This window comes from Varroa destructor, unplaced genomic scaffold, assembly GCF_002443255.2.
Source record: "Varroa destructor unplaced genomic scaffold, Vdes_3.0 BEIS01000002.1, whole genome shotgun sequence".
Taxonomy (NCBI): Eukaryota; Metazoa; Arthropoda; class Arachnida; order Mesostigmata; family Varroidae; genus Varroa; species Varroa destructor.
The window spans coordinates 541,017-553,478 of record NW_019211455.1 but is presented as its reverse complement, the minus strand read 5'-3'; the positions used below and the strand labels follow the sequence as shown (position 1 = coordinate 553,478).

The following is a 12,462-nucleotide window of genomic DNA, read 5'->3' as shown; positions in this document are numbered from 1 at the left end:
TGGTTGTCATCGGTTTCCGATGGTTCCGACGTTAGGGGCTGCGCCGTTGGCAATCGAGGGCGACAAAAGATTTGTTTGTACCTCACAGAAAAACTGTTAGCCACTAGGCAGATAGCAATTCTCAACAAATAGTCCAACATGCGTGTCTCCTGTGGATGTATATGTACCTGCAGAAAAACAGGTACGGTCAGGCCCGAAGAAAAGCTTTTCTGTCCGAATATTGCAAGGGCGAAAGCAAGTATTGTGGTTGATCAAGGTTCAAGAGTTACGAGTTATTTCGTCTCTTTCTGATTGGATTTGATTGCACGCATGTCCCTTATTTCGGATGGCGTAATCTTTCCTTTTGTTCCTTTGAGACCTCCCTCAGGGCGCCAAGCCGGCGCCAGCTCGCGCATGACTGGCGTGTCGCAAGTGGGACAATTCTGACAATTTTGGAGTCTAGCAAAGTGGCGGTGGAAACTGCGGCGTTGCCGTTAGAAACAACGGCGGCCAGCACCATCAAACGATGAGAACAACGAGGGATCGACTCCCTGCTTTTCCTTTCCGCTTAGCTTGAGGTCGGCATGGAAGCGAACGCCTCAAGCAGCTGGGGATCGGGATTGAACAGAGCAGCAGCTATTAGTGGCTGCTGAGGGGAAACTGGGTGGCCACCCTGGTATTCTGCATGAAGAACAAGACGAGGTATGCGTTGCGCCTAAAAAAAAATGACGTCTGCTAACAGTAGATGACTTCCTTGAGGTTTCGCAATTCTACCTTCACTTCAGCATGGCCTGGGATAGTGGAAACAAAGCTCGGGAAATACGGGAATAGTGAAAGAACACTCCGGCAGGCAGTGCCACACAGCCAGCCGGAAACTCCTGAATACTTCCTGCTGGGCTTCTCAATGGCAATAATCGTGACCGCGTATAGTCATAAGCTGACTCGCTCGAATCGTTTGAGCCAGGTTCTTCTAGCCTAAGGCCACTACATTTGTAGTATAGCATTCGAAACTAATTGCAACACGACTTATATTCAACGTCCTTATGTTATTTGACCGCATTCGTTTGCCAAATTCAGCAGTGCGAACATATTACGTCCAATCTGAAATGCTCAGCTGTCAAGGTGCGTTGGTTCCAGTGCAGTACGATCTCTAATACGTACTGAACAGGAAGCCGTGACATGCTGTGGTACTGCTATTGTGTATATGAAGAGTGGCACCACTCATTGACGACCAAGGTCGTCAATAAACCGTAAATACTCCAATCAACGAATTCGTGTGTCTCAAAACACACGGGGCAGGTGAGAGTGAGACTGCGGAGAGCTGCTTTGGTCTAAAGCGAAATGTCACAGCCGATCGAAGCGACAGATCTGCAGCCAGACGAGTCCAACCCACGGCGTTGCCATTATGGCCAATAGTGTCACAGCTGGGTAGAACTTCTCAGGCCACCGGATGCACCATTTGAACGACCATTCTCTAGTTTGTCGATTCTTTTTGTGGCACCGCCCTCTAGGTCACCTAAGCATCTCTGGCTTCCTCTAACAGTGCCATTCTACCGTGACTGCATCCAACTGTAACAATACAGTCAGTCACGTTGTTGTATAGAGCGGCATAGATATATTTGGAAAGTAATACAAGCTATAGCGAATGATGCTGGTTACTCTGTGTAATTTTGATGGTCTGATGTAGACAAATGGCGCCGCTGCCACTTACTATCAATATTCTCATAGGATATGTACGTGTAAACGGAAATAGTAGAAGCACATCTACGGGCCACACGTAAACACGCTAGACAAACGTGACACTTCCAATCATTATACTTAGTAGAACAGAGTATTGAAAGCATTTATGCTTGTACAGCTAGCCAGTAAACATAAAATCTCTCGGCTGAGAAGACGGTCACATGCTTTGCTAGAGAAGTACAACTGAAAAAAGTAGCTGAAAACGTCATTGGATATGTTTCCGGATGAAACAGATACGGCTGTTTGTTTAACTGACGCTCCACGATTTGGACTAGTACATGACAAGCAAAGATGGAATCGTCTATCGAAGTGGCTGTATACGAGAAGCATGGAACGACCGTGAGAAATTAGCCAGCTTGTAGACGAGTGCATAATAGTCGGGTATGAATACCCGTGTGCACATTACAGATCTTCTATTTTTTTTGCCCTTTGGCAAGTCGAAAGCATGCAAATGTTACAATTTAAATGTGGCGTAAAGCATACTGAAAACAAATAAATTAACAAATATTAAATAGTAAAAATTGAGGGTGTTTTTATATGAAAAGTACAAGAAATTCTTTATGTTTGACTTCACCGAAGCGCCATCCAACTAAATGATGCCAGTATTATCGAGTACTAAATAGACGTACCTGCATATATTTATAACTGGCAAGAAAACGAGGTTAACGTTGCTGAAGAAATAATTTGGTTGAGCTTATTTATTAGTGCCATGCGTTCTTTTCATTATTCGACAGTTCCTATGGAGAACTCGCAAGTGGGGTCCTTTACCTTTATATGAAGTGCTTGTTTTCAGCTTGTTAGATGTGATCGGATCGTCCCTGCGTACGCTGTTCGATAAAGTAGTTCAGAGTTTTCGAGTATCCTTACGTACCTCTTGAGCGAAACTTTTCTACCCATTAGTTCGACTAGGGTGCTACATATGTAACGACACGATTCCAAAACATTGGAACCGATAGTTTTTGTTGTTCAAGGAGGAACATTGTATTTCTTACATTTTAATTCTAGCGGTCAGTGTTGCAATAAGGTATATGGTGGCGCCTGACTCGCTTGTTATATAGCGATATTAAGCTTAAAGACACAATGTATCAAGTAAAAAGGCGAAGCGCTAGCGAGTATTCCAAAGCAAAGTTATGTTTCAAGCAGTCTGATTTCAGTTGTGGACAATTTAAATCGGGCAATTCCTGAAAAGCGTTTACTTAAAAATCAACGCTCTCTTTGTGAATATTTGTTTATTTTCTATATATATATATATATATATATATATATACGTATATATATATATATATATATAATATATATATATATAATATATATATATAACTTATTGTTTATGGATTTTTCAAAAACTAGCCATTTTTCCTGGCGATCAAATCAAACTCTTTTCCAACCAGAATGGGATACCTACGAAACTTGCTTGAGCTTCACGCTCTCCTACTGCGTAGAGCAAATACGACTTTGTATGTTGGAAGAATTCTGAGTAGAATGTTTAATTATACCTTTCCCATATATAGTCCGTAAGAACTGTGTGTGATACGCGGATCCTGGCAAAAGGTACAGTCTTCGAAATCGCAAAAGAACACTCTGCAGGCTGTTGGAGAGCGCGTAGAAAAAAGATAGTGTGAATAGTAGATCAAGATTGTATAGACCTTTTGATGGATTGCCGGTTGGTTAACTATGTAATTTTTACACTAGAATGAATATATACAATGGTATAACTTGGAGGTACTTTGAACTCAGGAAGATAATTTGGCACTCAAGTCGTTATTCGTTACGTTTCTTTGAAAATATGCTGCGACTTTTTCATCTGCCTCCACTAATGATTGCTTCAATTTTCAATTGGTTAAAGTTAATATGCCCAGATAACTCTATCTTCAGTACTACTTGCGTCATGTTGTCCGGTCAAATATACACGGTGGAATGATTCTAAGGCGTCAACTATTGTGTTTAGGTATGGAATGAATAAAAACGGCGATAGAAATTAACGTTTTGAAAATTGAACGGAAAACTACAGAAAACCTATCCTAGATTATCAGCAATTTTACCCTAGCCTTTATAGCTTGCAGGCTATATTAAGCCAACGAAAAACTCAGGTGTGTCATCGTTTCTTAGGGTCAATTATTCAGCAGACGGCAACATAAAACGACAAACGTTCGGCACGAAATTGGTATAACGACATCTATAAGCGATAGCGACGATTATAGGCAGTTTTCTAGTTTAGAGAAAAAAACTAAAATATACTTTTTTGGATAGCTGTGTAATTTCCTGCCCCGTACCATTAGAGTCTAATGTTAATTTTGACTGGGTACTTGTCGTTATGCGCTGACGTGGTCATTGTTCCTTGTCTGCGTGTCGACAGGCATTCGGTGCTTCAAATCACGAGGGGATTGCACGAGCCAGGAGAGATCCGGTGGCCCCTAGCCACAACGCTGCTCGTTGCGTGGATTCTCTGCTATTTTTGTATCTGGAAGGGCGTCAAATGGACCGGAAAGGTCGTGTACTTCACCGCTCTGTTTCCTTACTTTCTTCTTGTCGTCCTTTTAGTTCGAGGAGTCACCCTGCCGGGTGCCATGATTGGGATCAAATTCTACATTACGCCCAACCTTGACAAGCTTAGTGACTCGCAGGTAGGATGTGTGGTATATTCGGTAATCGAATGATAAAATTAACTATATCTTTTATATATATATATATATATATATATACAAAGCTAAATCATCCACGATACGAGCCTTTCTAGATCTTCATTATTTGAAGTTACGGATAATCAAAAAATCAAGGGAAGTATCTCCGGACGTCATTAGTGCAAAACGTAACTACAACTAACTGACATGAAACAATGGAGGATTACAACTTTCGGTTCTATGTCAATGTGAAATTACAAAACAAAAGCTGTACGACAAAGCTGTTCAAGTTTAAGATTAAAATAATGCGGCTTATTAAGGCTAGGGCACCGGGCGCCGTCTCCTAAGTCGGTTTGGTCTTCTATAATACTTCGTAGGTACTTGACAAACCGAGAAGAACGGAAGGTCCTGATTCTAGATTTTCTTATTTGCTTCAAGCAGGTCTGGATTGATGCAGCAACACAAATCTTCTTTTCCTATGGCCTCGGCCTGGGATCGCTTATCGCGCTCGGCTCCTATAACAAATACCACAACAACGTCTATAAAGATGCCCTCATTGTGTCTTGCGTTAACTCAGGCACTTCGATCTTCGCCGGTTTCGTAATTTTTTCAGTCATCGGCTTTATGGCCCACTCACAGGTGAAGCTCAGTTGTAACACAGCAAAGAACTGTATGGGCTGGATGATTTACTGCAGTCCCGTTATTATCAACATTGGGCCCTTGATTATACATCATATAGAAACAATGCATTACTACTGCTATTTGTGTTACTGTCAATATATTATATAGTTAGAATATATTTTATCAGTGTTGCCCTTTTTCGAAAATTGGCTTAGCATGTATCATAAGCAAATCATAGTTTTATTCGTTGTTTTGTATTCTTAATCAAACTATCAAAATTTCTTTTAAATCTAATTTGACATACATACTGACGTTCAACGTAGCCAGAGATTAAATAAATTATTTAGGACAACAAAATAAGTTTCGACTATTAGTTAATCATAGTAGTTTAGATCGATTAGAATGAGCTGGAATGGATACGGACAGACAACGTATAGATGCCTAGGTCTCTGTGAGTTTCAGGCAGGTGCTGAAATTTGGCATGCCCAGCTATTCGTGTTAAGTTCTCTTTGACTTAAAAACAATTAATTGGCTTCCAGTTTTTGTACCGCCCATCTCGTACGCATATCGAAGGCCATACAAACCATTGTATCAAACTCAATTAGCGACACAGTATGAACGTTCCAATTCAGACAGGCAGCTCAGAAGATATTAAGCCTTGTGTCAGTACGATCCGCAATAACTGAACGACATTATCAATTCAGATACGTATAAATAATTAAGGGGGGAGGGAGGGAGGGAGGGAGGGATCTTTCTTTCATAAGCTTCTGAGCAAAGTATGGTCTGGCAATGAAAGAGATAAGAATAGTTGAGCAGTTTTAGTTGTTTTTCTTTCAAGAATATTTCTATTCTAATAGTTAATATCATTTCTGATATTAACAATTTTCTTCATATCAAAGGAAATATCAGCCTTAACCATTATTATATGTACGAAGCAACTGGATAAACCCGTTTTTTCAACGTGATCCCATCGTTTTTGCTCTGTATTTCCATAGCGTAAGCGACTTATTACATAGTAACTCATACTGTTTATGTTTTGTATTTTGTGCATTTCAAATCGTTTCATTTTCTATGTTTTCGTAGGGTAAACAAATCGAGGAGGTGGCAACGTCAGGTCCCGGCCTCGCCTTTCTTGCGTACCCATCAGCCGTTCTGCAATTGCCCGTATCTCCGCTATGGTCTGTATTATTCTTCCTTATGATAGTCATGTTGGGTTTAGATTCACAGTTCTGTACCTTGGAAGGCTTCATCACGGCTGTCGTCGACGAGTACCCCAGGACCTTACGTCCACGCAAAGAACTGTTCATCTTCATAATCTGTCTAGTATCGTACGCAATTGGTATCAGCTTCATAACGCAGGGAGGCATGTACGTATTCCAATTGTTTGAGTATTATGCCGCTTCCGGATTTGCCCTGCTTTTCCTCATCTTCTTCGAAGTAATTTCTATCTCATGGAGCTACGGCGTGAATCGCTATTACCAGAATCTTACCGACATGATCGGCTACCGACCCTGCATCTGGTGGAAGATCTGTTGGGTCGCGCTAACCCCGGCTGTCTGTTTGGTAAGCAGTATAAGCGAGCAAAGATCTACTCGTATTTTGATAACATCTGAATGTCAGTGATCTATTCGATTCCTTTGGTTGTTTGCTTTTGGGGACCATAGCACACATACACCCTAATTGGCAGTTTAAGTTTGCTTTTAATTTCGCTAATTTCGCTGCCTATGAGCGCCTTTCGTACTGTATTAACACTTGCGCAGTAATGCTAATGTCAATACAGGAAACGCTCCATTGTACTGTGAGCTTTCTCATTTGATACACTGAAGTTACTCACCTGATGCTAAATAAAACATCCATCTATACCAAATAGTATCAAGCGCATTCGTGTTAACTTTTTTTTCGCATCAAACCTGGCCTCTTGTGTACCTTAGGGAGTATTTATATTCAGCTTGGTGCAATATCGGCCGCTGAGGTACATTGATTATGAGTATCCTTGGTGGGGTCAAGTGTTAGGCTGGATCCTCGCCTTGTCGTCCATGCTTTGCATCCCGGGCTATGCGGCATACCTCTTCTGCGTCACACCAGGAGACTTTAGAACGGTAGGTCTACATTAGATACGTCGATTAATGGGTCGCAATTTTAGTTCGACTTATTACGCACATCAAATCATATACATGTAGCAAAGCAACATATGCAATTATTTCCTCATTTCCCATTTTGCTCATCGTTAATTCGAATAATTTAAAAATATTCTTTCCCGTAAATGAGATCTCACGAGGGTAAGAAGCATCTTTGTTGAAATCACGTAATAGACGATATTCGTTTGCCCTTATACGTCCAACTATCGAGGTCGCCCTCGGCTTTGAATTTTATTTAGGTGCAGATATGAAACGAGTAAACACGAATTTTCAGCATTATAGTCGCCATCTTATGTGCACCTTTGGTTGATTTGGTAACCCCTAGATACAACTGGGAAGTCTCCTTTGTTCCTAAGACTAGCGTCAGGTAAACTTGCGCAACGAGTTCCTTTTTAACGTCAATGCCTTTACCTCGTTTCGCGTGCCCTCGAAAAGCTTTCGTTACTTTTACTTGTACAAAACTACCGACATACTAGCTAGTTGCCTCCTTTTGCTCCTAAACCTTCCATAGGACACTACACCTTTCCTACTGCCGATACAGGCTCATCGACCAGCGTCACCCGGAAGGCAAACAGAACGAGAGCTGAAGCCACCTACTTTCGGCTATTTCTTTTTTCAACGACGGCTTTTTGCGACACGTAGATTAGCCTAAGTCGAAACAAAGCAATCTGTGTTCGCAGCACCAAAGATGATTTGCAATCTTTCTGTGTTGATGCCTTTGGCTTGGAATGGCTTCCTTTACAGAAGCGTATTTGGGTTGTTTGCCGAAAAGAGTTTATCTTCCACTAACAAACTCTTTCAAACCGTCACAATTTATTCAAATAATTTATTCGCCTCGGTCTTTAGACCATGCAAGAAGCACTAGAAGTAAATTATAATTGCCTGAAAAACTTCTGCTTTCCTTGCTCCACGTTGCTTTGCGGAAACCTTCAAGTATTATGGCCTTATTGTTGCCAGATCCACTAATCATGCGTGATTCGGGGCATAGTAAAACACCGCCCTATCTGATTGTTCTCGTTATGTTGTCCTTTTCAGAGATGCAAAGAGCTCTTTCGGCCCGATCTGGATGTAGAGACGGAGATTCGGGCGAGGAAACACCGCGAGGGTGACTCTAAGCTGGATAGCTCGGTCACCCCCGTCTAAGTAAACGGCCCATCTGATGTTGATTCGCAGACAAGCAACGCTGCCTAGACAGACATTGCAAAAAATACGCTGCTACTAAGAACAATATGCCTGTAACATTACGCTGGTATAGACTTCGTATCTACGTTAATGCACAAGTTATAATAATAGCCATATAGTAGTAACTGACGGATGACAGACGCTATCTGCACGTCATGTATTAATTAGCAGTCAAAAGGAATTCACCTTAGAACCTGATCCTCATAATTCTAGGCACTACAATTGCTCAGGACGGTCATTGGCCTATGTGGATTGAACGAGATTTTTCAGAACGTTACGATATGTGTAGGGTCTTCCAGTTGAAGCAGACTACCGTAATTTAGATTGCGAAGTGGACTGCGGGACTCTCATGCGACAGCGTTACCAAACATGATGATTTTGGGAGTAACCCTGATGAGTAATATATCAATTGGCATCATTGTTCCATTGCTAAAATGTGAAAGTATATATATATATATATATATGCTTTCGCAATTTAGCTTATTATGTTAATAATCTTCCTTTATTTAAGAAGCAACCAAAAAGTATGCATATTCACGATATTATTCCATGATATATATATATATGAAGCGTAGAAGCATTGACCAAAAATTATCTCGACACCAGATTACCACCAGGTAAAAAAAACAAATGAATCTGAACCACGACGAGACCTGAAGAATAAAGTGGACGGTCGCAGGTTTGAATCAAAAAGAAAAATGGAATTATAAGGGCAACAAGTATGGTGCCACTTGCCCGACCATCATCATCATCATATTAGTTTCCGAATACCTTCACACATACATACATACATACATACATACACAAAATCCCTCAGCCATATACGGACTTCCTACCGTATCACCATACACGGCTCCGCAGGGGCAGCGTATTGCCGCCGAAGATAGCCAAGCGCGGCGGCCAAAATGAAGGAACGCGATCACGAACCGCTTTCGTCTCAATAAGGCGGCGACTTCTATGCTATTAAAGATGGCTAGCCAAAATGCATTACGCAGCGAAATCACAGCGTAACACACTAGCATGGTACCATCATTTCGGTATTAGTACTATATGAACATCATACTTAGTAATGTCTTCCATTCCAGTAGCCTTTTTCTATAGACGAATGCAGAACGAGACAATAATGAAAAGAAAGGCCGAGGGCGGAGTGAAGAAGCGGGAAACTGAATAATTGTGTACCGAACGAAAGGCGAGTGTCTGACACTATAAGGTCTGCGCGAAAGCGAATCAGAGTAAGCGGAAGCTAGAACAGAAAAATCCTGACTGGAATCGACAACAGAGCGTCAGAGGTAAGCGCCGAAAGCAAACAAACATTTAAGCATGAAAATTGGAGGGAAAATAAATACGAATAGTAGACGGGTTCGCATCGAACTTCAGCGTCGTCGGTGTACAGCCTTAATGCGGCTATTGAGTTAGCGTGCAAATTGCACGTCACCGCAAGATTGCACGTGGTATCCATAATAAGGTATGTTTGAATGGCTACAAAGAAAGAAGTCAGCGCCAAAACTTACTGAATCACACCATAGCAAATCATCTCTGCTATACAATATACTCCAAGGTAGCGCCACGTATCACCCATAGACACGTTTGGTAAGAATGATGACAATATCACTACTACGATAGTTTCTATGATGATGTTATTTATAATTACTCTCATTATTATAATTAGCAACTCTGCGATAACATAGCCATCGTGACAATTGGTACAAACTAATAAAAGTCCAAAAGCCAGATCGATCGATCGATCATTTGTATTGTCAATCAGTCTACTCACTCACTATGACGACAACGTTGCTGATGATACAGACAAAGATAAAGCTAGGCAAACGAAGGAGTACTGCCTGCTCTGCGAAAAAGATGCGGAATAACATCATACAATACGGCCTACAACCTGTAAACCTAAGCAGTTTTACTACAATGGGACGACTAGCATTTACAATAGAGCTAACCGTAAGATAGGATATAGGAAACAATAGCAGAAAGGAACTAGAGTTTCAACACAATATCTCAATTCAATAACTAAAATAATAACGGTAACAGTAATCATTAATCGTGGAAAAAGCCAAATGGATACATCACAGTATATACATCATTTCCCAAGTATTATAAAAAAAAAAAAAAGTAGATGCCATTGGTAAATATCTAATCAAGTTTATCTATCTACCTATCTATACATTCATCAGCAAAACAGCCAGGCCAATTTTTGGTCAGTACTAAATCAGATATGTATATACATCAACGTGCATTTCTTAGCCTAGTAGAACTGAACAGACGAACATAACCTCGAAACCGTCTTCTAAAGCAAAATCTCCATCTCTTAAAACCTTCTGCATTGCAGACACCGCGCGATCTTGAGTAAAATTTGGGCATGTTTTTGGGGTCCGCATTACCGAGCCTTGCGAGTTAAGCTCAGTTGCAAAGAGGAGACTTAATCATCTTCCGCGAAAAGATCTCTGAAGGTCATGGCGCAGTGAGAAATTTCAGAAGGTGGCCGCTTGTTATGAACCCTTTCCTCTTTTAATCAAACAATCATCTAATATTATACACACACTCACACGTACACAGACACACTCACGTGTACACAGACACGCTCACGTATGATCATTTGGTTTTTACAGAAAACGTTTGAAAAATATTTGTGCGGCAGAACGGTTATCTTTTGCCCAGATGTGATATTTATCTAGTTGGGACGAAAGCACCATGACCCCCAGAGGCGAGTGACATGGGACCAGCAATCATCAGTTGCCCTGACGGTATATTTCACCCTGTTTATGGTAGTCACCCTCCCATGCATATACGGATTAGTGATTTCATAGAAATTCAGCCCTCTTGGGGCTTTTTTTAGCAGGCTTCCGTTTATATTGGCTTTTGTCTAAGTCCTGTTTTAGGGTGCACTGTTGAATGTGTTGCGTCGTCAAAAAAAATTTAAGGGAAATAGGTATGGTTTATTATTCAATACGAGAAATTCAGCAAAAAGGGGTTAGTTATAGACCTCTATATTATTGACGCACAGAGCTCCTTCGACTTGCTATAAATGGAGATGGAAAACCGTCCCATAAAGCGCATTGCTTGTGCTGTAATGTTTGAGATGGTGATACAGAATAGTTGGATCGTCAATGCTACTATGTGTCACTGACACAGCCAGATCGTTCCGATATTTGAGGCACATATTACTACCGCAGGAAGACTAAATTTTACAATGGAAAGCCTCGCATCTGTTATGCCGAGTACGTTGTTGACCGATTATATAGTCCTGCCCATTACCTTGGGCGCCGTACAATTGTGTACGTGAGACAGGCACAAGTCCAGATCAGTTTTCCTATAACACGGCCTCAGCAAAGACGAACATCCTATTTCTTGTATGCCTACAACAGGCTGAACGTTGCCGCCTAACTTTAACTACAAATATACATTGATGATAATCAATGGCCAAATAAGTCCTGGCCGCCCAGTCCATACGATGGTTGATACGTGAACGCTAGCTAATTTGAAGATAGCTTGGTGAAGATAATGAACTCGGGTATGTACTATGAATAATAAGTATCATTAATAATATAATACTAGAAGTTCTTTAACCGTTGTCAATCAATTCAGCCATATTTCCGAGTAGTGCAATAGATAAACAGCTACTTCAGCCTAATAGACAGGTGAAAATGAGAAAAAAAAAACCAGAAGGGAGACATATTCTATCGTTTGAATACCGACAGTTGAATATTACGTAACAGTTATTATTTGACACTACGCCCGACAGATGGCGCATATTGATCATGTTATTAATTTATAAAACTTACATATTTACTAGTAACTATAACGCATACTGTGGCGTAGCGTACGAATCCTTTAACCCTTTGTAAAAGTCCCAATTGTCGGTTTCTTTACTATTGAATTGCGTAATGAGCGTTCGGGGAGCTCAGTTTTGCGTCACCAAACCTACTTAAAGCTGTCGGAGTGGGGCAAAGCTGATGATACAAGCCGCGATTAGCCCGGTAGCGTGAATGCCTATTAGTAAATAACGTACGATGCAGTCTTCGGGCAAGTCTTCCAAAGAGCCAACTGCCGCCGTCGAGTTTGTATAATGCTCGAAGGATTAGCTTTATAAAATCACTGTAAGCGTAATAGCAATATTTGACGAGGATGATGTATATCGACAAACAGTAGTCATAATGCTAGTACCAATATAT

The 12,462-nt window shown here is 41.0% G+C and overlaps 1 protein-coding gene across 10 annotated transcripts in view; it reads left to right on the top strand.

The window, feature by feature from the left end:
- The window catches only part of Gat (sodium- and chloride-dependent GABA transporter), a 60,791-nt gene extending 50,749 nt beyond the window's left edge, over positions 1 to 10,042 (top strand). For all 10 annotated transcript variants that reach the window (XM_086979438.1, XM_086979434.1, XM_086979436.1 and 7 more), the window contains 5 exons: positions 4,076 to 4,343; positions 4,782 to 4,979; positions 6,045 to 6,524; positions 6,893 to 7,060; positions 8,135 to 10,042. In XM_086979438.1, coding sequence (XP_086835564.1) covers positions 4,076 to 4,343; positions 4,782 to 4,979; positions 6,045 to 6,524; positions 6,893 to 7,060; positions 8,135 to 8,242 — 1,222 coding nt within the window. In that variant the 3' untranslated portion in view covers positions 8,243 to 10,042. The remainder of the gene's footprint in view (positions 1 to 4,075; positions 4,344 to 4,781; positions 4,980 to 6,044; positions 6,525 to 6,892; positions 7,061 to 8,134) is intronic.
- Positions 10,043 to 12,462: the final 2,420 nt, after the last annotated feature.